The sequence below is a fragment of the Solanum lycopersicum genome, chromosome 12, assembly GCF_036512215.1.
Source record: "Solanum lycopersicum chromosome 12, SLM_r2.1".
NCBI classification, from domain to species: domain Eukaryota; kingdom Viridiplantae; phylum Streptophyta; class Magnoliopsida; order Solanales; family Solanaceae; genus Solanum; species Solanum lycopersicum.
In genome coordinates this window covers 67,143,646-67,167,889 of record NC_090811.1, presented here as the reverse complement: position 1 = coordinate 67,167,889, position 24,244 = coordinate 67,143,646, and the positions used below count along the sequence as shown (strand labels likewise).

General features: G+C 35.8%; 3 protein-coding genes across 4 annotated transcripts; 1 reads left to right on the top strand and 2 right to left on the bottom strand.

Moving 5' to 3' along the window:
• The first annotated feature begins 415 nt into the window (after positions 1 to 415).
• Positions 416 to 7,379, top strand: LOC101244653 (ATP-dependent protease La (LON) domain protein). Its single transcript, NM_001348111.1, is given in 10 exon segments — positions 416 to 701; positions 2,380 to 2,462; positions 2,561 to 2,638; positions 3,018 to 3,130; positions 3,223 to 3,288; positions 4,548 to 4,649; positions 4,748 to 5,282; positions 5,810 to 6,015; positions 6,195 to 6,358; positions 7,026 to 7,379. Coding segments are annotated over 10 exon segments (1,602 nt in total). The 5' UTR covers positions 416 to 582; the 3' UTR covers positions 7,162 to 7,379.
• A 2,294-nt stretch (positions 7,380 to 9,673) lies between these two features.
• Positions 9,674 to 14,590, bottom strand: LOC101244359 (protein kinase family protein). The gene is made up of 16 exons (NM_001317973.1): positions 13,907 to 14,590; positions 13,165 to 13,296; positions 13,001 to 13,074; positions 12,822 to 12,891; positions 12,662 to 12,717; positions 12,481 to 12,552; positions 12,184 to 12,278; positions 11,976 to 12,042; positions 11,749 to 11,878; positions 11,451 to 11,669; positions 11,208 to 11,350; positions 10,966 to 11,140; positions 10,726 to 10,816; positions 10,473 to 10,630; positions 10,205 to 10,393; positions 9,674 to 10,101 (listed from the first exon to the last, which is right to left on the bottom strand). Exons 1-16 carry the CDS (start codon positions 14,300 to 14,302, stop codon positions 10,042 to 10,044), a joined length of 2,127 nt encoding a protein of 708 aa, NP_001304902.1. The 5' UTR covers positions 14,303 to 14,590; the 3' UTR covers positions 9,674 to 10,041.
• A 1,673-nt stretch (positions 14,591 to 16,263) lies between these two features.
• LOC101244942 (thioredoxin-related transmembrane protein 2) lies at positions 16,264 to 23,956 on the bottom strand. 2 transcript variants are annotated; one of them, XR_003244490.2, is made up of 11 exons: positions 23,630 to 23,956; positions 22,832 to 22,876; positions 22,374 to 22,430; positions 20,727 to 20,796; positions 20,380 to 20,421; positions 20,179 to 20,252; positions 18,799 to 18,869; positions 18,572 to 18,654; positions 18,325 to 18,434; positions 17,638 to 17,766; positions 16,264 to 16,629 (listed from the first exon to the last, which is right to left on the bottom strand). XR_003244490.2 is itself a non-coding variant. In NM_001348110.1 (11 exon segments), coding segments are annotated over 10 exon segments (813 nt in total). In that variant the 5' UTR covers positions 23,828 to 23,885; the 3' UTR covers positions 16,273 to 16,629.
• Between the last annotated feature and the right edge of the window lie 288 nt (positions 23,957 to 24,244).

The following is a 24,244-nucleotide window of genomic DNA, read 5'->3' as shown; positions in this document are numbered from 1 at the left end:
AGAAGAAAGAGATGTTAAGGTTATGTGGGTAATTTGGAGATTGTATAAAAATATTAAGGGCAAAAAGGTAAAAATGTGGTTAACTTAAAACAGCTTATAAGCTGGAAAAAAAAAAACACCCCTACCCCATCTTTTAACTTTTGACTTAAAATAAGTTTCTTTTAACTTAAAATAATTTTAAGTTATCTTGGCTAAATAAGTCAAAAATTATTTTTTAAGTCAGTTTGACCAGCTTTTAAGATGAGCCAAACAGATTCTAAGTGATATTAAACATAAAATATCAAAAATTACATAAATATGCCACGATAATTTATACTATCACCAAATTAAATATATAATAGACTACTTGATCCTTAATTAGATATCTCGTCCTCCTATTTGGACACTCGATAATGTTGAGCGAGTTCAAAGTTAAACTTCCGTTATCTTCGCGGTTTACTTTAACGTCTTGTGCCGCTACTTGCAGACGGCGTTTTAAGGATCTCGCAGGTTCATTATATATATATACTAGCATAAAATGCGATAGTAACAATTTGGACTGAATCGAAGTACGCCATAGAAGCAACGAAGGTAGAAAAAAAAATGGAGGACGATAGGATTCTAGAGAGAGAAAGGTATCAAATGGAGCAAATACGGGAGCTTGAATCGGAGGAATTGCAAGTTGAGGAAGTCGATGAAGAATCATCAGACGATGAAACTAAGTAAAATTATATACATGTTTTGCTTTTTTGCATTTTGATTTGTTGTTAAATTTGTGTGGTGATCGTATTTTCTAGGGTTTGTAGTTTGATTTATTATGAAGTGTGTATATTATGGCTTTTGGTATCAATGTTTGCATGTTTTGTAGCCTTGTGGTTTTGTTGTTTTCAGATTGGAGTAGTTTTTGAGATGTTTATGTGCTTAATTTATCTATATCACATATCTTGTATCTGCAAATTGGAAATGGAAAGTAAAATTGGATCATTTTGTGCTTACCTAGACTAATTCCATGAATACGTGTCACCTTGCATAAGCTATAAGTACTAGGTAACTTTGTCCACCAAGGTTAGAGGAAATGAGAAGAACATGAGACATCATGGTGCTCAATCACTCCATTGACCATTAGGTCACACCCTTGGGGGTGCGAAAAGTCCAAAATTATAGTATTAGATTTCTTTGTACCTAGATAAAGGAGAGAGAAGTGAAATGTAGGCAATTGGATGACGTGGAGTATTGGAACATAAAAGTATGTCGTTTCTCTTATGTGAACTGGGAATCACTTTTCAGAATGCCTATTAGAGATTTACTTGGACTGTAGGTATCATCATAATAAGAGAAGAATGTAAGAGATAGATCTTTTTTCATTATTTAGATCACTTCTGTTTTTCCTCTAGATTTGTCACCTATTTAATTATAAACTAGTCTGTCTAGTGCTGCCTATCTACTTTTTTTTTTTTAATTTCTGGGCGGATACATCTTCTCTTTGGATCATTTAAAATAGGATGGATTTTTCATGTTCCTTGCATAGGTTTGTGTCCGATAGTTACATCAATGCAATATCATGTTGCGTATGTTCAAACATAAGTCGGTAAACAAAAAAAGGGGGTGGGGGTGGGGTTATTAGAACTTTGAGAAGTTATAAGTAACTTAAGCCTTGTAGTCATAGCATGTAGAAGTATACTTCAGTCGGAACTGAAGAATGTGGTTTTGCGGACAATGAATTGGGATGAAAACCACAAGATCATGTTCAAATCTCAGCAGAGACACTGTATAGTTCAGGTGCGTCCAAGTTATCCAAGAAACTAATATATCCAAATATAAGTTGGAGGTTCTAACACAGTCCCAAATGTGCTGATCAATATATTTTGTCTAATAATCCCTCTGACTATAATATTTCAGTGCTTAATTGGGTGTGGAGTTCAAGAAAGAACACACATATGACATACTAATAGTACCCTGGAAGTTGGAACTGCAGTGTTAGACATGCCACAACATTTTGATGGCTATAAGAATTCATTAAAGGTAAAATGAGAGGTTTAAAGTTGAAGAATTTTCTATATTCTGAGACAAAACGCTACGTGATTTCTTACATATGTCCTAGCCTTGGTGGATAGAGTTACATAGTATCTGTTGCTGGTGGGTGGTGACATACATCTATAGAATTAGTCGAGGTGCTAACAAGTTGTCCCAGACACCACGATTACTAAAAAATTGTTGTCATGCTTTTTTGGAATAGACTAAAAATGGAACACGCGCCATATAAAAAATGAAAGGGAGGGAGTTACTCTTTTTCAGCTATGATCTAATGGATTTTCATTTTCTCATTTAAAGTATCAATCAAGAATTTCTGTACTAAAAGTACGAGAAATGATTTTTTTTGTACTTGGCTTCTGATCATAGTTACCGTAGTTCGGGGGGAGCATCTGCATCTGGTGAATTTACTTACAACACCTCTCTGGCTGCCTTACATTCTTACCTTGGTGGTAGGTGTAATCTGCTTTTCCATCTCATTTTTTTACTTTTTTGAGATTATGCAACTTTCATGTTATTTGACTTATTTTTAAACATTTTCTTGTGTCAGATGTTGAAGATACTCATAACAGGCTGGCCTTCTTGGATGGAGGAGCTGTCTTAAATGTTCCTCTGTTCTATCTAGAAGGTAAATTTCTCGGTTTGGACTGTATTTTTTCAATTAAAAGTATTTATGGAGGAAAAAGAAATATGAACATTAACTGTATGAAACACGTTATCTTGTTTGTACAGTTGTAGATGTGAGGTATACAGCTACATGATGTTTGTGAGTTCGACTAGATCCTATATTTTTGTAGTTAGAGAAGTGACAACCGTGCATGAAATCTTTTACCATAAATGCATGGTATTTTTGTTACTTGATTTCAAATTAGCATCTGAACTTTTCTTTCAGCTCAACAACTGTTTCAGAGTTCAGATTTATACCCAGCAGATGTTAACTCATGTGGGTTTGTCTTGGGTAGTTTAACATCCTTCGCAGTGTCTTATGTGCTTTATTTTACTTCCAGGAGTTGTTTTATTTCCCGAGGCCACACTTCCTTTGCGAGTCATTCAGCCTAATTTTATAGCTTCTGTTGAAAGAGCACTGAGGCAAGTTGATGCTCCTTACATAATCGGCGTGGTAAGTGGATGCCTAATGGCACTGATATTTTGTTCTCTTTCCCTAGATTTTGTTTCTCTTTGAGTGGGATTGATGGTAAAAATTTATTCCAGATCCGAGTTTACAAGGATCCAAATAATGGAAGGATTAAACTTGCAACCACCGGTACAACTGCTGAGGTAATGGAACTTAAATCCTCTGCTTTTGTTGATAGTTAATCCTCTGTCCTTTTATAGTCTAATTGATTATATTTGCTAGAAACTGGTAGAAATGTTTCTGAGCGTGAATAAGTAGACAAGAATCTCAACTGTTTCTGAAGAAGAAATTTCATGTGGGCTTTGTGACATTCCATCTTGTTACTAGATTTTTTGCAGATCCATTTATTTCTCATGACTGGTATAACATTGAAAAATTTCTGGGTCCAAGGAAGAATTTCTAGTTCGACATAATCTAAATTAGAACATACTGGAGCTTCCTGTTTTTAGTTTATTTTTTTTTTAAAAAAAACATGTTCTAGAAGCAGATCAAATCTGTAAGGTCAACTCTTTTTGGTAATACATCCCTTTTTTGTGAAGTGGGAACTTATGAGGTGCATACAGTTAATTGATGGCAAGTTCAAAATGGTAAAAGCAATGTTTATAAGTTCTTTTCTTTCTGTTGTATATGTTAGTTGCATGAGTGAGTTATATTTGTTTTTGGTATTCCCTCTGTGCTTTCGATGTCACCACTCATGGTTGCTTGGGATATTTAAGCTTAGAGTTAATTGACTATATCTTTTGTTAGTTACTTACCTTATGAACAAAAAAAATCTTTATGTTAGAAGATTGGTGGAAGAGACTATCTTAATTTTTTTGAAGCAAAAGTGATCCCATGTAATCTTTGCTGTTACAAAAAATTCAAGGTAATTATGAACAATTAATGAATTTTGGAGCTGGAAGAAGTTTCCAGTGCCCCAAAGATAGCAACCAGGACTTCCTATATTGGAGCAGATTGTTAGTGCTAAAGGATATATCAAAGATGATCTTGCCTGTAACTAAAGTAAACAACTGAAAGATATACATCCTTCCACTGAAAGCTGTTCAGTGTGGATTAAAAATGCATGCATGTTGAAATATGGAAATGATTTATGTTTAAAATAGTATGAGCCTTGGGACGGTTAGAAGGTCCTCCATTATGAGAGTGACGCAAGCTAAATAAGGGGGTGAGCAGTGCTGCAATAATGAATGTAAAAGTGGCTAAAATTTGACACAATGATTAGCTTGTTCTGCTACAATGTTGAATAAGAAATCAACTTGACTACCATGCCGTTTCAAATAAACATGCAAGGAGAATATACACATTGTACAGGGAGTCAATATATTTATGTTTCAGCAACATATCGAAGATGGTTTATTGTATGACTTGCTGATCCTGCGTAGCTATGTGTATACTGTTTCAGATTAGACAATACCGGCACTTGGAAGATGGTTCGGTGAATGTTGTAACTCGTGGACAACAACGTTTTCGTTTGAGGCGCCGCTGGATGGATGTGGAGGGATCAGTAAGTGTACAACATATACTATTAATTTTTTTAAAAAAAAGGTATCCGAAATTTTTTCATCTTCATTAATTCATGTTCTGTTGCATCTTTTTGTCTAGCCTTGGGGGGATATACAGATTGTCAAAGAAGATTTGCCATTGAGAACACCCAGAGAGGCTGTTGGAAGATTAACACCATTAAGTATCTTCCAATCTAATGTACATAGTCAAATACCACCGATGAATCGCTCTCGAGCTGACCTATATGGCTTTGGGAATGAAAATGATTCGGATGCAATGTCAGAGGAAAGTTTTGAAAGTGAACTTTCACCCACAGAAAGGAGGTTGCACCAGGCTGCTCTTGTTTCTTGTGATATGCTTGATGAGTCGGCGAGCAGTGACGATGAGAATATTGACCAGCAGTTCCGTATCCAACCTGCGAGATCTCCTTTTGATAGTTTTAGAAGGTCATTCAGCACGGGTAAAAAACAAGAGGCTGACGGTATGAGGCTTGCTTTAGGAAAAAGGTCTATGCCAACAGACAACACATGGAAAAAGCATTCTCTAAACCAGTTTCGTGAAGCTCCAAGGGCCTTTTGGCCCAGTTGGGTTTACCAGATGTACGATTCATACTCTCTTGCTCAAAGGGCAGCAGGTGAGGTGGTCTTCACTTTCTCCTATTAGAAAATTATGGATGATGAATGTTCCAAATTTGGTCACACTAGTTTGGACTCTTTAGTAGCTGCAGTTATGACATTGTAATAATGGTGAAAAGACCTTTCTTCCTTCTCTTCTCATAAAATCATTTTAGAGAAATTACATATGCTAAAATCTGGGTATTTTGAATTGAAATTGAACTCATTGCTAAGTGTGGTTTATGCTATCATGTGTTTTCTCCTCCATCTTGCCATAAGAGGGGCTTCTCTTTGCTCAACACTTAGCTATCAACTTGTCTTAGATGGAAATCGCCTGATTTTTTGACGACAATCATGGGTAGACTAATCCACAATGTGAACTATTTTTACTCTGTTAATCTCAGTAAGTTTGTGGTCTCAAGCGCACTTTGATAATTTATTCTTCTGGTGTTTTCTCAGCTTTGATTCAACGGGGTCATTTGAGTAAGAAGTTACATTATCTGTAAAATTGAGACGGTTGTATTAATGTTGAGTTGAAATTTTGCAGGTCGATGGAAACAGATAGTCAGGGCACCCAGCATGGACAGTTACATAACGAAGCCAGATCTTCTTTCATTTCATATTGCAAGTAAGATGCCCGTGTCTGAATCAACAAGGCAAGAGCTTTTGGAGATTGATGGAATATCCTATAGATTGAGACGGGAAATTGAACTGCTCGAGAGTTTTGACTGTGTTCGGTGTAGAAGTTGTGAGGTAATGTAGCAAATGACCCTTACTGATTTTAAATAACTGAATATTGTATCACTTGCTGTTCCATTTTTCCCTTCTCGAGGACACTAATTGTGATGTTGAAAATGACACTAATGCTAATCTGCTGTTTTAAATAAGTTAAATATTGTGTCACTAATTGTTGTATTTCTCCCTTCGCATAGACTCTAATTGCCAAACGGAGCAATATGTTGGTGATGTCTAGTGAAGGCCCTCTCGGTGCTTACGTTAACCCACATGGTTATGTACATGAGATAATGACACTGTTTCAAGCAAATGGGTTGGCTGTTATTGGAAATCCTGTTAAAGAATACAGCTGGTTTCCTGGGTAAGTTATTTTCACTTGGCTGATTTTTATTGTCAACTATGTCTCGTGTCAATTATTTCCATAATTCGATCTTATTTTACGAAATGCATGAGTAGTGAGATATTATGAATCACACTAAGGTGTCAGATGAGAGTACGTTGAAGTACTCACTGCTCGACATTAGTTGTGATAGAAGTGACTTATACTTGGAAACATCTTCATGGTTTGTTTTTAGCCTCTTGTTCACTCATCTGGAACATGAGAAGGTAGTCTGCTCCCTGCATTTTTATAAAGGAAATCGATGAAAATGGACATCGATAATAGAGTATAGTGAATTATTTTTCAATGGTTACTTGTTCACTCATCTGGAACATGAGAAGGTAGCCTGCTCCCTGCATTTTTATAAAGGAAATCGATGAAAATGGACATTGATAATAGAGTATAGTGAATTATTTTTCAATGGTTACTTGTTCACTCATCTGGAACATGAGAAGGTAGCCTGCTCCCTGCATTTAATGGAAATGGATGCAACTGGACATGGATAATACAGTATAGTGACTTGTTTTTCAATGGCTAATTGCAACAATGTCTGGTTTCTTGTGCAATAAGATATGATCTCTTAGTTGCTATATCACGAAATCTCGGTGTGAAGAGATCTGATACCTAAGAATGACGTTGTTGTATGTAGGTACGCCTGGTCAATCGCTGAATGCGCGACTTGTGAAACTCAGTTGGGATGGCTTTTTACTGCTACAAAGAAGAAACTTAAACCCAGGTCATTTTGGGGCATTCGAAGTTCCCAAGTCGCTGATGATTCACGTTGAAGCTTTGGTATTTCATCGACCTGGTTTGTAAATTTGAGAGCTTTTGTACTTCAATAATAGCTCTTTACTTCCTAATCTGAAGTGTAGTATTTCATGCTCTTTATAACATGTTAGAACTTTGTCTGGGTTAAAATTTACATTGGCATATCAGTTTTGAGAGTGTTGCGAGATAAAATTACAACAATATTCTACTAAGAAAACATTTACGTTTGTTGCTAGGGGGGATTGACTTATAAGTACTTCAGTTACAAATTTTATGGAGTATCATTATTGTGGGAAGTGTGTTAGTAAAGACTGCAAAGAGAAGAACCCACACATGATTCTTTAGTAGATTCTAATAAACAAGTTCACTAGGAAATTTGAGGTACGCATAATTCAAATCCGAGAACATGTGGTCACAATAGAAACCACCTCTCATATCTAAGGGTCTATAGAAACCACCTCTCTACTAATCTACAAAGATAGGGGTGTACAAAGATAGGGGTGATAGGGTAAAGTCTACGTTCACACTCCCCCTCCTCCAGATATAGAGCAAACCATAAGGCATCATCCAGCCACCTTCTCCACCCTCCAAATATGATGTTCGCGCACACTTCTTTTAGACCACTAAGCCACACCTTTGGGGGCCAAGACCTTAGCTCCATCCAAGTGTGCTACGTACCAATTTGATGCAGAACAAACTATCATGAAACTTCTGTATTATCTATTACTAGATCCTCGAAATATTCCGAAGCTGGGAAGAGAAAGCAGCTCCAGCCAATCGTCAGATGTAGCTAGAGAAGCATCTATGCGCACCACAGAACTGTGCATACCAAAATTGACATGGGGTCACCTAAATACAAAAGGACACACCACAAGACTAGAAAGAGGCTAGGATTGCATTTGCAAGTTGGACCACCCTTCAAAGAAAAGACAGGTTTCCAAGTAACAAATTAAGTTCATCCACAAATACTAGGTAACAACTTTCATCGGATTAGCAGCTACTGTAACCATGTTAAGCCACAGGTAGGCAGACACCTACCACCCAAATAAAATTGGTTAGTGGACTCTGGAAGAATATGGCATTACAATGTAGCCACAATTTTCTGCACACACTACAAAAGATCGAATATCGTGTAGACAACATAAGGGCAGCCCGGCGCACTAAAGCTCCTGCTATGTGTAGGGTCAAGGTAAGGGCACTGTAGGCAGCCTTACCTTGCATTTCTGCCAGAGGCTGTTTCCAAGGCTTGAAACCGTGACTTCCTGATCACATAGCAGCAACTTAGCAACTTCAACTTTACCAGTTACTCCAAGGCTCCCCTTCATCGTGTAGACAGCATAAACACATAAAAAGGAGTTCCTGCAACAAAAAGTGCAAACAGCTGCTGCCATTTGCATTACCTAAAACCCTATAGTCATCAGAATCCGGGCACGACATGATTGACCGGCTGATATTGCTTCGTGAAAAAGCTTCATTTTTTCCAGAAAGGGGAAGGGTGGGTATATCAGCTCTGATAGGGAACTCTGCAGATTCCAGAATCCTCTGATATCACCCCCCAAGAATCACAAGAAAATACCAAACACATGAGAAAAGGAAATACAAGTTTGAAACGAAGACGCAGCAGTTGAAAACAATTCTAAGGAACTTACAAAGTAGACCACAACAAGTAGATCAAGGGAACCTCCCTAGAGAAGAGAACATGAAATCACAAACGTTTAGTAGTTTGTCAATTTGGAATTAGTCGGGGTTATATTAATCAATGTTAAATGGAGCAGGAGCTTGTTCATGTTTTGGCAAATATATAATCTTACAAAGACTTCCTCCACTGTGAAAGTTAAGAACATACAACAAGCTGACCACTTTCACGTGAATTTAGATATATTGTGGTGTTTGGTAGCAAGTAAAATATATTCCAACTGTTATCATGGAGAACAAGTGGGTTTCTTGCTTGTTTTCTAATGTTTATCTCAAGAGCATTTATTTTCAAAATCAAGCAAAAATACTATGGGAGGTAGCATCTAGCAAAATCTAGAAAATTTTGATCTGTTTAAGTGAAAAAGAAGTAACATGGGCAACAGACCAACCTTCCACCAGAATAATAGCGCTTCTAAATAGCCTTAGATACTCAAAATCCTAATAGTGGCAAACAAATAATTAACTTACACATTTCAAGGACAAACAAAACAAGGATAACTACCTCTTAGCAAACTGGAAACTTACACATCTCAAGGACAAACTAAACAAGGACAACTCCAGAATAAGAGTTTACTGTAGAGTAGAGCTAACTCCAAAATATATGGTCTGACATGACCTGTGCTGAGAATTAAAATTTCCAGTGACCAAAACTCCATAATGATCATGAATGCACATAAGGAGTGATGGAGTTAACATATAAAACAACAGGAACAAAGTGCTACCATAAAGCAAGTAAAAATGCATTTCCAGCGCGAACTTGCTGTGAAGAATTAACTGATATAATATATGGTCTGACATGAGCCAAAACCGGGAAGGGGCACGAAACATAGAAATAGAAAATGAAACTACTAACAGTTTGAAATCCCTTACAAATTATTAAATTTCAGGGTCCACAATACTACAGAATATCCTGTTTTGGTCGTCTCTGAAACTAATTATTGTTTAAGCTGTACAATCTTTAACCAATATGTAAATTACTCCCATCCTAGCTCCAGAACTGCCTATACTAATATTCACATACATTGATGGCAATGGATTTTGCAAATAGCATTCCCAAATGAAAAGAAAAGCCGGGTTGACAAGCACGAAACAGTATCATCTATTTTTCTCCATTAGTTAGAAAAATATGAAGGATGTTGCTCAAGGCACATTCAGGGTTATCACACGGCACCCAAGAAAATTAGCAGCCAAACCTTGGTGCCTCAAGAAACAGTTCGCCCATAACAGATAGATGCAAGGTAAAGATTTTTTGCCCATTTCTCCTGCAGCGAGCACAATCAATAGTTAACAATGGAACATGGAGTCAAAAAAATCACAAATAGAGTGGTTCCTGATAAGAAAAGCATAATTGATTATTTAAACAACCTTGACATGAGTGCTAGGAAAAGCAGAAGTACGAAGTGTCTCTTGTGTTTCATCTGCAGGTTTCCTTCTTGGAACACTTAGAACTAAAGCAGCTTGATCCCATGTGGCTGCAGTTGACGTAATCCTATATCCAGCATCCCATCTCCTATGGACCCCTTCACTAGGATAGAGAAAATCTAATTCCACCACCTGCAAATCATACACCGAATTACAAATCTGAACACTAGCAAGTTACCCTAAAAATCAAAAGAGAATCCACGATAAAAACCTGATCCGAAAACCCAGCCCCACGAGACATAACAATCGCCCATCTACTTCCTGCAGTTGCCATGGCAGTGACATAAAAACCCTCTCTCCATTTTTTGTTAATCCACTTAAATGGAAAAGACTCGCCGACTTTGTATGACTGCTGCAGATACTGTGTACCTGGCATTTTACAAACAAAACTAAGTTTGGTCTTCCCTAATTCACAGATTATGGTGCAAAACATGTATTTTGCATGCTACAAGAGCTTCACTAACCCTTTGACATGATAACTAATGAGCTCCCATTAGTAGCTCCAGCTATAGCACTTATATAATAATTCTTCTCCCATTGCTCCATAATCCATTCCTATGTTTAAACATACACAGAGGGAATTAGATAAAGCCTGAAGGAGTAAATTGAATTATGCATAAGTTTGCTAGAGGTATAGCAACTATGCAACATAATTTATTTGAATATGCTTCAAGATAGACCACACTCGTTGGAGCATAACAGACCTTATGAAGAAATAAAGGTGACAATTCATAAACTTGGGCGCTGAACCCAGTTCCTGCATCCATTATTAGTGCCCACAAGCTTGAAGAAGATGCCACACTGCTGATAAATAATCCGTCTTCGTTTCCTTTCTCAATGTGCTGAGCTAGTCTCATATCAGCAACATTATAGTGATACCTTCAAGCGAAAACAATGTCACTGCATTGTTCAAGCTCAAATCAAAGAGATTCCAAACTGTATATACCTTTGCTTCATTGGGCGACGAGCATTGTAAACACTGATCCATTGTGTCGCAGGCATTCCCATGCGAACCTTCTTCTTCGGCTGTTCATCATCTTCTTCTTCCATTGTCAATCTTCCTCTTTTCTGCCCAACTTGGTATATAAGCTTCAGAAAAAGAAAAACATGTTAGGATATTCTATTTCTGCTGCTGATTCTTCGACATCAACAAATACATAGAATAAAGATGTATGCAAATAATACCTACCTTCTGTGCACCGTCAGTGTTGATTGGCCTGATTTCTGGATTTGGACCTACTACTCCATCAAATAAGGAGATATACCTAGCATAGTTAGGCTCCTCGTCGAACTTCAAGTTCACAACATATTCCACAAAATGCTTAAACGGAGCAGGGCAGAAGCAGCAAAGAGTTTCTGGAGAAGATGCCATCTTCTTCTTACAGACAAGGAAACCTTTGTTCTCTCCCTAAACAGAAAAAGAATCACGTCACCGGAAGGAGACAGTTACAAGTAAAATGCCGCAAATAAGTTGAGAAAAAGAAAACCTGATATCCCTGCCAAGGCAGCCGGCCTCGGAGAAGAAAGATGAGTGTGTAAGCCAGTGACTCTAAATCATCCCGTCGGCTTCCAGTCCTTCCCAGGTGAGCATGCACACTAGCATACCTTACAGTTCCCCTGAGGCAATGGTTCTCTTGATAGTCAGTGGAATCAGATGCAAAACAAATGTAGCCAAACAAACAGATAGGACGAATTGAAATATTGAATATTGTACCTAAAGACATCAGGCCGCTGATCATACTCAACATGTAAGCCGGTAGAGGCATCACGCCACCTTGTTGCTGGACCATTCAAACAGGTAAATCAGCATATGACCATATTATGCTAAATAGAGCATGATGAAGACACCAAAGAGAGAATATGGGAAAGATGAACAATAAATTGTTTTTTCCTTCTTCTGTTCTAAGCTACAATTAACTCACCCAATCCAAGGTCAACAAGAAACAATTTTTTTTCATCAGGAGTTCCAGGGGTTCCAAGAAGAAAGTTTTCAGGTTTTACATCCCCATGCACATACCTTCAAAACAACATCAGCCAGACAAACCAATCAGATCAATTAAACATTATTTCCTAATTGCTCTTCTTTTTTTCCCTTATCAGGAAGGCCAAAACAGACAGTGTAAGCCATATAGCCAGAATTTATAATCTACCTAAAGATAGAAAACAGCTTCATACATGTAATAAACTAGGAACTGTTAATCTAAGCATGAAATACTTACCCTCTGGAGTGCAATTTCTCTAGTATGGAAATTGCTTCGATGGCAATGCATGCGACCATTTCAACAGACATCCTAAATGGACAACATAAGAACCAAAGAGATTGCAATGAGGTTCAGAAAACAGAAATATGTTTAAAAATAAGCATTAAATATATTAACGTGGATGGAGAATACAACTTACGTATGGGCATTATTGTTCCAGACATCCCATAAACTAGGACCAAGCATATCCATAACCTGTAATTTCATTAAAAGAATTCAGCAGTTCTAAAGGAGATTGGAAACAACTGTAACTTGAAATAAATAATTAAAATAACTCCATTAAACTGCAGAACACATACCATAATATAGTAATCACCTTGACGTCCCTTGTAATGAACACGCGGTATACCATGACTGCCACCAAGTGCACTAAAAAGAACAGGAAAGAACATCAACTCTTAGAAAATATTTAATTACCAGATATCAGTAATATAAATAAGATAACAGAAGGAGCAACAAGCATTAAACGACCACATACTTGTAGACCTGCCACTCATAAGGTGGTCCATGGTTACAACCTTTGCTGCTTCTATGCTCGAATTTCAAGGCAACCTAGAATCAGAAATGATAATTCATCACAATAAAGATTATCATCTTCAGCAAACAACAGAAGAGTAAAAAATTGGAGAAGTAATGAAGTACCTCTACTGCTCCTGGGCCAGTTCTTTCATGTGGATTGGGTGGGTTCGCACGACGACCTACAAACACTTGACCAAATCCTCCTTTACCAAGTTTCCTGTCAATCCTATATGCTGGCGATCCACCAACCTGGACCTATTGGACGCAAAACGACACAATATAAAACGACAATCAAGTCAAGTGCTTCAATGTAAAACTAGGGAAAAAATAAAGTGGAAGAGAAACAAATACTCGGCCTATCTTTCAATTCCCCAAACAAGACCACAGAAACAAAATCTTACTGAGCTCGACTAACGACAAAATTCAAAGAAGTCAAAAAGAACAGAAAGTCGCAACTAGTAGTACATCTAACTTCAATACTTGTAATCCACAGTCAAAACATTACACTAGCCTGCGACCATAGATTTTGAAAATTTGTCTTCCAAACATCTGTCTAGCCAAGAAATTTAAAGTTAGCAACTGACCAAACACAACTTTAAAAACTCAATTTTTCAGGTTCAAAAACTCAATTTTTATAAATTTTAACTTCAAAATCTATGGCCAAACTACATTACTGCAAAAAAGTTAAATCTTTCACACATGGCAGATAGAAGTTTAAGCAAAATTACACATTAGACAAACCCAGAAACCTGCAGCTCGTGACTAGCAGAGTTCAAACTGAAATTACATCCAATAAAACTCAAGCAAGTTATCTAACTTCACAGACAAATTGTTGAAATGAGAGTTTATGAGTTGAAAATGATACCCTTTCAGGCAGTGGAGCAGTGCTGCCTTCATCCTCAGCAGCCAAACCCTTATCACCACTCTGACCGCCACTGTCGTATTCATCCATCTGTTTTTCTCCTACTTCTTCCTCCTTCTCTACTTCCTTCTTCTCCTTATCCTCTTCTCTAGACGCTGTTCTCCTTACAGTATTCTCATCACCTACTGGTACAACCTCCTTCTCCTCGTTATCTGTCTCCTTCTTCTTCCTTCCACCTACTCTAACTCCACCAGCTCCTCTCTGCCTCGTAGTCCGTGCAACAGTTGTTCTCCTTGTAACCCTCTTGTTCTCGTTATCGTTGTTTTCTTCCGGTTCAATCGCAGCAATCGGTTTACGGCCTCTTCTCACTCCACTACGCAATTGAGGCATATCGATCATCCATCAAGTTGTGAAAACCCTAACTCGATCTTCATCAGTCAAAGCTCAGCTTCTAGACTCTTCTTCAACTCACTCTCCTTCACAACTAACAGATCTCAAATAACTAAATCGGAGTTACAGAAATCTGAGCACCGGGAACTCGCCGGCGGTCGGTGGCCGATAAAATTCAAAGGTTTATTGTAGAGATCTATGGAAATGAGAAACGATGAAAACTATGGGTTTGGCTCAAGAGAGACGACGAAAAGTGATGAACTAAGTTAGAGGTGTCAATTCACTTTCATTTCGTTTAGTTTTGTAAGAAAAATTACTTTGCCACAAGTCATAAAATTTCAAAGTCAATTTTTTTTCCTTTTGAACAATGCATTTAAAATTTTATATATTATAAATTAGAGAGTAAATATTTTAAATAATAATTAATATATTAAAAAATTACCATTAAAGAAAATTTTGAAAATATAGGGATGAATTAAAAATACTCCTAATTCCACCACTAATTATTTAGTTTCAATTTCAAATCGTTAATGATCTTAAAAATATATATCTTACAATATGTATGAAAAATACTTTTAAAGTTTTACTAATTCTAAGAATGTGTTCATTCTTCTTTCAACTTTCTATCAAAAGTGTTATTTTTACGAAAGTTTGAAATTATTTGCTATAACATATGACGTATTAAGTTATATATCTAAATTTAATTGAATAGAAAAATATTTTTACGATAATAATTCAAAAATGAATTATTAGTTTTTTACCAAATTTTGGAATTATTTTCAATAATTCCCAAATTTGTATTTTCTCATTCGTTAATTTCTCAACTAAAATTTATTACGGTTTTTGGTAATTTAATTTGTTAGTGGAACTCTACGTGGCGGATGATGAATGAAAATACGACAGATAAGAAGAGGCATAATAAATAAGTGATTCTTTTGGACCATTGGGTCATAAGATTTCTAAAAGAATTAAAATTATCTTCAAATATTATATTTTTACTTTAATTTTTTATATTATTTTAATTATATATTGAAATGTCAAAATAAGACAATTTAACCCCATAAAACCTAACACGGGTTAAGAAATTTGATGGGCTAGTACGGATCGATTCTTTATTTGAAAGGGTTATGTTCAATTCAGCCCAACCCTAAAAGAACAGCGGGCTGGGATGGACTAGTCTTTTGTTTTTTTCAAACTTAAAATTCTATTATATCAAGAAAATGAGAAGATTTTCAAATATTAATGATGTTGTTTCAATAATACTAAATATGTGTGATACATGTATCTCATATGATGATACACAAGCGAGATAAGAGAGTGGCGAGCGAGATGGAAGGAAGGTGAGGGCGCGAAAGTGATTAACATATCCTAGATACATGCAAATTTACTTGAATAAAGTGTATCTATAATAAAGTACACCTAATTTGAGTTCATGTATCTCGAGATACTGTACATAGATACACTAAAATCTAGTAAGATTTGTACTTTTTGCAACATAGCATGTATTTAAATAATTAGCTCATACACTAGTAAAAATTTTGTAAGTTACCCTTCGATAAATAGTTTTGGCCTATGAACCGCCACATCCAACCACGATCAAGCCTCAAGGGTGAAAGGCTTATATGGATCAAGCTTTAAATGGGCTTGAAAATCCTATCTCAATCCTACCCCAATAACGGATTGGATTGAGCCAACCCATTGGCTAAGCCCATTTGATTATTGATTTTCGAGTCTATATTTTTGCAAAGAAAAGCGAAAAATTCATAATTGAAAGTTGAAACTTCAAACTATAACGCTTCTGCTTCTAAGATCAAACTTTATAGTAAAAGTCTAGTACAATGTCATGGAGTTCATAAATGTAAAACCAAACTTTTACAAGTGAAATTTCATAATAGTATCTTAGAAGCTTTTATAAGTGGAACTCAAAAATATCATGCTGACTCAATACAAAGTTATGAACAAACTACGTGTTCTCCTCTCAAGCATAATGTATTGAACTTTAAACTTTAAAAAGTGAAATTTCATTACAGTATCTTAGAATTCGACCTTTTTTATAAGTGGAACTCCAACATATCGTGGTGACTCAATACAAAGTTATGAACAAACTGCGTGTTCTCCTAATGTAAGAAAAGGAAATGAAAAAAAAAACAATTTCCTCACAAATTTCATGTCTGATCTAGCACCTTTTAACATGTTTACCTGTAGTTTTGGCAGGAAGTTCGTGGGAAGAACAAGAGTGATTAGTATCTTCAGAAACCGTGTGAGAACGAATAACATCTCCTTCGATTGGGGTTGGACGAACAAATAGGAGATCGTGAATACCTTTCGTGTTTGACCTGCAGGAATGTTAACAATGCATTTGTTTGGGTTATGTACTGAACATTCATGTTAGAAGGGTTCAAATCAAAATAAACTAGAAGCTAACATAAGTAATTTCTAACCGTGAAGCAGTAGTTCTTTCAGGCTAAAGGTAATTAAATATGTATACAGAATGTTTATGCTAACAAACGGTAGTTTCACAGCTTTGTGAAATAGAATAAGAATGTTCGACAACCTAAATTGTTTGTTCCAAGTATGTCGAACAACACATGAAACAAGGGATCGAGCAATTTTTCATTTGTCTTTGGGGCAAATGCAACGAAATGGAGAAAGATCATATGCTTAATGACAAAATAGATCTACAGCATTTCATTGATTGAACCATAGATACCTTTGATGATCAAATGGGAAACAGGGTGAGATGGAGAGATCAAGAACGCATTATCTAGCATGTAAAAATAAGATAGAAACCAAGGTATTGAGTTGTTCCAAAGGTTTAAGGGAAGTTTTAAAGGGGATTAGAACAAACTGCTACTCGATCAAATGAAACTACTTTGACGTTTTGTCTTGAGGTTTATTTGTTTTGTTTTTTTTCATTTTCCTGATAATTGCTACCTAGCTCTGTCATGAGTGAATTTCAGCCTTGACATATGATGCAGACAAAACAATCATTGATATATTTTGGTAATGTCGCTTGTACTTCTAATTGGTATGTGCAAAGTGATGGGTTGAAATCTATATATTTGTGCAGATGACTTACAATCCACTTAATAAGACATAGAAGCACGAAGCTTTAGAAGTAGGAGAAATACATCCTCTGGAAACCACATGGATAGCAATATCAGGAGAATTGTACCACATCATGAAGAATCCAAGAAAACATGATGTGCATTGTGCAACAGTGAGTTTATAAGGTTATGTGGATGAACACAGGCAGCAAAGAAAAACATATATACACGGTGATGGAAAGCACATAAGTTGAGGTATTCAAAGTAGGCTCGTAAACAGTCACAGGTCACAGTTACCTATTTTCCATTAACATAATCCAGAAGTCTTTTGTCAAGCTCAAAACGCCCACAAAGAAGTCTCTGCAATAAACTTGCAAATGTCATCAGCACAGGATTTCATCGTTCATAAATTACAGACAGCTGAATCTGAAGAAAGAAAAGATACAACTGATCTAAGATGCTAAATTCAAGTACCTATATTTGCACTAAAGAAGGAAAAAGATATTGCTATGTATATTTTTTCAGAACAAATATAGTACTGACAGGAGGTGCCAGAGGATAGCCATAGAAAGCACAATGCATGAATGTGGGTGCGTTTGAACTTTTAGCGGAATCTATTAAAAGTCGAAGGGATTAATGAAGTCATATTTTGGAATATTTCTGAGATTCACAATATCCAATATATTTTTTGAACTAGGATATCATTTGTAAATGTGAACTACGCCCTAGCTGGTCATTGTTAAAGTATGAAAAAATCTGAATCTCAAAATACATGAGGTCAACAATCAAGCATTGTGCAGAAATACATTGATGAAAGATAAAAGGTGAATACTTCTATTATATGGAAACAGAGAAAACCACAAAGTGGAAGCAAACAGTTTAAATATGCAATAGGAGTAGATTACTTCGCTTAGGAACAGAAAGGGCAATTAGGGGATGGGGTAGGAAAACACAACACTTGCACCTTGTGGTAGCAGAGAATACCTTTGTAATGGTAGGACCAAAAACATATGGCTCAGAGTCAAACTCTGGAAAGCGTGCAACCTCTACAGCATTCTCAAATAGAATGTACACCGGAAGTTGGTTCAAGCTTCCTAGATAAGATTTCCCAATGAACCAGTCAATTGAAAAGTCAAATGAAACAACAAAAGCACTTTAAGTGTTAAACACCACAAAATCAACAAATCCAGTTCATAAAACACATGTAAAAGCAGAGTAAATAGTAACACACCAAGAGAAATGCCGAATCTTTCTGCAGCATTAGGGAAGAGTCCAAGATCAATTGTCCCAAAAGATAAATTTGTATTTGAGTATCTGTTCAGGAAAATATATAAGAAACTTGCCATTACAACCAAGAAAAAAAGTCTCAGAATTCAAATTTGGGTTGAACAAATGACCAACTTCATAAAATGCCTCATTAAGTTTTAATAATAAAATCATAATGGAGCATAAACTCACGTTATTGAGAGTTCTGGAAAAAAGGAACTTGTGCATACGCAAGACGATGTGGAGAAAGCGCGAAATTCAACCTGCCAAAGGTGAAAACCATAAAGTATAAGAAGGAACAGAAATACAGAGATTGTATACATAAAATAGAGAGGTCATTTTCATGTCATCTCCATCTTCTTTTTGCCACATGACACACACAAGAGTGGGATTGGATCCTCTTTATTTCTTCTATTCAACTTTCTGATGCAACTTTCTAATACGTGATATTTTTTTTAAGATTCTTAGCCCTGTAGATGACTCCATCTAAAATACAATAGGGACAGCCATTTTCGGCTGCTCGTTTCGTATCTTGAAGAAAGAGTAGGCTTAAGTAATAACATAATCATTTACAAGTTAAACAGTATATATTTGGCCATATAAAATAGTGAAATTTGCTAATAAAAATTTTATTGATCAGAAGTTAAAACATTCTAATCAAGCAGCACACTTACTCTATTAGTCTTAGCATCATCTACTCATTCATTAAATGCAAATTATAGGAATTTCAACAATACATTCTAGTTTTACTTCTGTACCAGATAACTGGAAGAAAAGGAAGAATATAAATTGAAAAAAGAGCAACTAGGTACTGTTGACTGTTAAGAGCCAAATCGGCTCACTTAGGAATGGATGTCTCTTTATATTGTCTTGGACTCTTGGGGAATCCTCTCCTCTTGAGCAAGCTTTCAAGGTTGAGTTAGGCACAAGGTCTATTTAACATGGTATTAGAGTGATGCCTTTCCCGATCATTATTTACCCGATGTGGTGCCACCATCTTATATGTTCCATGCTTCAGATTTTCAGTATTGGGCGTGCAGGGGATGTTTGAGTCCACATCGACTCACTTAAGGATGGGAGGTCTCTTTACATGGTCTTGGGCAATCCTCCCCTCATGAACTAGCTTTGGGTTGAGTTAGGCCCAAGGTCCATTTAACAAGTACCAAAAGAATAATGTTAACAATAACATAGTGCTGACCGTATTGTGGACCCAAATAAATTAAAAAGTTTATCCGCTCAAATACACAAGGATTAGAGGATAACTACAGTGCTTGTATAGCAGACTTAATAGTACCTTTACTATTTCAAAAGAAAAAAAAAGTATCATAGAAGACAGGATCAGCTAGAAGAACAAATATGTGTTGCATTTTCAAAACAAGGTCTTTGTAAGTTTCTGTTTGCACAACACCATTCAAGAGTATTTCCAAATGGCCAAATCTCCTAAGCATTCACAATCACCACAACTAAAATTGTTTGTTCTTATCTTCAGGGAGGCACAACGCTAAGTAGAAACTACAGATAAGGAACCTTTCCAAAGAAAATAATACCAATAAAAAACTGCAGAGAACCAACCAGCCAAAATCGTGATGTATTTCCTTCAGTAAGCAAACTCTCCAACTGTAATGGTGTCAAATGATTTGAAGAACCTGGACGTTTACATTTACACACTCAGTATGCCTTAAATTTATGTTTACAAGTCACTCCATGTACCATATTAAACTCAGAAGACTATAAGAAACAAATGTAGCCTCATAATGGGAGTAGTGAGAGTACCTAGTCCTTCATATGGAGGCTGTTGTGCAATAATATGTATTACTGCAAGGAATAAACCGATACGACAACTGCATTAGACAAAATTACCAAGTATAAACAACAACATATTCAGTGTAATCCCACAAGTGGGGTCTGAGAAGATTACCAAGTATAAACGACATTCTCAAATAAGGGTAACAACAAAGTTGCAGAAGGCTAAGAAAGTCAGTAAGCCATCCATCTAATAGATAGATTTCTCATAATGCTTATTCATGCATCGCATTATGACAATCATAATGCTTTTCAACATCCCTATCAAGTTTTAGAGCTAGCACTATCAGAAACTGCAAACAAAGAGTAGAACCCACCTAAAAATGCCAATGCATACCAGAGAGCCAAGTGATAATCCATAACTAAAGCAATGGCAGTAAGGAAAATCTGAAAAGAAGCAGTTTTGTGTTAAATATTCCAATGTAAATAATAAGAATTCAACAGAAGCTATAAAATATGATGCCGAAGTATGCACAATCAAAGAACAGAAATTTGAGAAATGTCAGGATGAACCCTATTTACAGTATTAATTTCCTAAAAAGAATTCCTCTGCTTGCTACATATCATACTAACTGAACGCAATGCAATGACAAGTCTGCTAATTGCCGCAGATTTGTTTTTTCTCCCTTCTTTTGTATAAGCATAGTGTAATATTTAAAGAGGATCAAGAAAGATTAAATACGCCACTTTCACCATGTTCGTTCTTACTCCTAAGATTTCTAAATTTTTGAAACCAGTACCACTAAGATCAATATGGGAAAGTCTGCAATATTTTTTTCCAATCATGGGGAAAGTCTGAAATGCTATGACTTAATAAGTATCATAAGTTGTAATTCAAGTTTATCTTCCCATTATAAGTTTACAAACTGCCACTGCTCAAACATCAATAAAATTGTTACTTTATCAACCAAAAAAAAATATACAAACTGCAATTGGTCACTGTAGGACTGATCCTATGATTACAGAGGCTCTTTTTTATGTTTTTTCTTTCAAGCAACTGCTGAAAGATTACTTCTTTTCATTCCTAAAGGTATAATATGGAAAAGAAACCCACTATAATAAAGGCCTTTTGCAAAATTAAGGTTTTAAATGATTGCAACAACTTTCCAATTTTACTGTGATCCTTTTTATTTAGTTAACTACCCGTTTTGGGGGTGGAAGTGGGGGTGGGAGGATATTACACACACACTCCTGACAACAGTTTCAAGTTGCAAGGTAAATCAATTAAAGTCCGTGGCATAAAGGGAACTGTGCTTCCTTTTTTACTTCTAGTCTAGAAAGAAAGTACACATATTCCCAATAAATTTTTTCAAGATATAAAAAATGATAGGTCAATGTAAGAGGTGTCATTTTCTTTACTGTACAAAATGTCACCATACTACAAGCGCACAGAGCCCTTAGCAGCCATAACTTAGCTGAAAGTTCAAAATAGAATATTTAAGCAAGTAGTGCAACAATCAATAATTTTTCAGACAAGTTGGACTAGTTCTTCCTTTAGCTCAAAAGCCCTGATGAGCTGACTTCAGCTAGTACTACATCTGTCCTATATGATTATGACCTAATTTGGCTTATGAGGGTTGACTGGTTAGTTTTGTTTCTTCTATTGGACATAGATTTACTTATTTACTGAAACTTGATATCAATTCTTTATTCAAGCTTGAACTGAAGAAACACATGGAAAATACTACTACTAATCACCAATTTTTGAGCTAACACGATTTAAAATATGGAGTAACTAAGCAGGGTCTCACACAAAGAAGAATCTAGCTGATTTTCTACATTATATCTTGGGAAACAAAATGAGATGGTGGTTAATATTACCGGCATTTTGGATAAGTTAAAGATTTGAAAATCACAGATAGCTATATCCAGTCATTCACAAACATATTAATTATAAATCATGATGAAGAGAGCAGAATTATGTGAGGATTGAGGATGAAGAGCATAAAAATAACAGATATAACCTTAGCAAACAACAAAGTATCTTGAATGAAGGATTCCCAGCTTTCTGTCCTTACTATCTGCCGCGCAAAGTAAACAACAATGTCAAAACAACAGGTATAGATCTCTCCTTTTCAAGCAACAATTTTAGGCATCAAACAACAGAAAATTCAGGGGCTGGAGAGCAAATTGTATGCAATGGAAATGTTACACGAGTTCGTTGAATAGGATAAGGAAAAGATTTAATGCTGCTTTAATGCTCCAATTGAGAAAATTAGGTGATACTGATACATATCAAAGGATAAACTCCAACCTGAACAGTCTGACTATGAAGTATGAACTCCTATTGAAGTGAAAAAACATGTATATTGGATAAGTCTTTGGGATGAGCAAGGAATGAGCAAAAATATGAAGATAAATTGATAAAAGCAAGGTCTCATATGCTACATTTTTATTGGAAAAGGATCAGCTAAATAGTTACCTTCACAACAGTTAAGACACAGTATGCAACAAACACTTGAATCTCCTGCCAATGAAACAGAAAATCGTGAATAAGACTAATGACAGCACAGAGAGGGACAGAATTTCAAACAAGTATATTACCAGCTTGTTGTTTACATGGTTGTGAAATATTCTTTCATAATATATCCTATTGTATAGGACTATATTGCTTTGATAAGTACCGTTTATCGATAGATTGTAGTATTGTTTTTGTCTTTCATCATGGCAGATGAGAAGGAAAAAAAAAAGTAACAACACTGCATACGAGTCGTTACTCCACTATCACCAACTGTTTCATTTTCCTACCTGAACTATCACCATCTCTGTATTAAAACACACCTAGTTGAGTAAATAGTGATAGTTCAGCTAAGATAAGGTAACAAAGCCATCAAACCAGTCATTACATAAAACGAAACTTTTCATCTTTACATAACAACAGATTTAACATTATGATATAAATGATCAAAAACACATCGAACTGACACTTTTTCGCGAGTTTCACATACTAACCATAAGCTGTTCCTTTTTTCTATTGGAACTATCATCAGCTATTCCATTTTCCTAGCTAACGTATTAGATAGTTAGTCCAATCAGCTTTCCAGGTGTGTATTACTACATATTTGAAGTAACAAATACAATACAATAGCTAACAACCGTCCCAAACAAATTCATTCTCATCAGTCATTGCATGTATCATGTATCAATATAGCTACAAACAAAACAACTTTATTCACACACACACAAAAAAAGCGAGATTCAAGCCGAGAAGAGTATATACTCGTTTAAGCAGGAACGAATTGCGAGCAGGGTCAAGGATTTGGAAAGCGGAGCATCGAACGGGGATGTATGAGAAGAAAACTAGCAAGTGAAACAGATAATACGGCTCCGAAACCATCAGATTCAACCATCTCACTGGATCGTAAGAAGATTCCTGATCTCGTTGAACACTCGATCCGCCATTGCTGTTCTTCGACATAGCTGCAGATCCACCCTATGAGCTTTTTGATTCTGCAAAAATGCTAAGAAGAATTCATTTGAATATTTAGCCTGAAGCTTTAACGAACTGAGAAGAACTCAAATGCCCAGTTTTGATTTGAACTTGACCCGGGTGAGTAATTTGCATTTTTGCACCCTTAAATTTATGCAAAAATTTTATTTGCACCATATTGTTTTAAAATGTATGATTAACCCCATTTCTAATTAATTTTTAAAGTGTTTTTTGAAAAAAAATAATTTTTGTGTTTGGAAAATCAATTTGAACAAATGTTTGGTTAAATATTTGAAAGTATTTTTTAAAAAATAAATAAAATAAAATTCACCTCCTAAAATAAGTTATGCTACTATCAAAAGGATTTTTGTTTTTTTTTTCTTAAAAGTTTTTGTACTTTTGGTT

Coding starts and splice junctions, on each gene's coding strand:
- LOC101244359 (NM_001317973.1), bottom strand. CDS start 14,302: ATGATCGATATGCCTCAATTGCGTAGTGGAGTGAGAAGAGGCCGTAAA. Junction 13,297..13,906: donor CTGCTCCACTGCCTGAAAGG/GTATCATTTTCA, acceptor TGCGTCCAATAG/GTCCAGGTTGGTGGATCGCC. Junction 12,718..12,821: donor AAGGTGATTACTATATTATG/GTATGTGTTCTG, acceptor ATGAAATTACAG/GTTATGGATATGCTTGGTCC.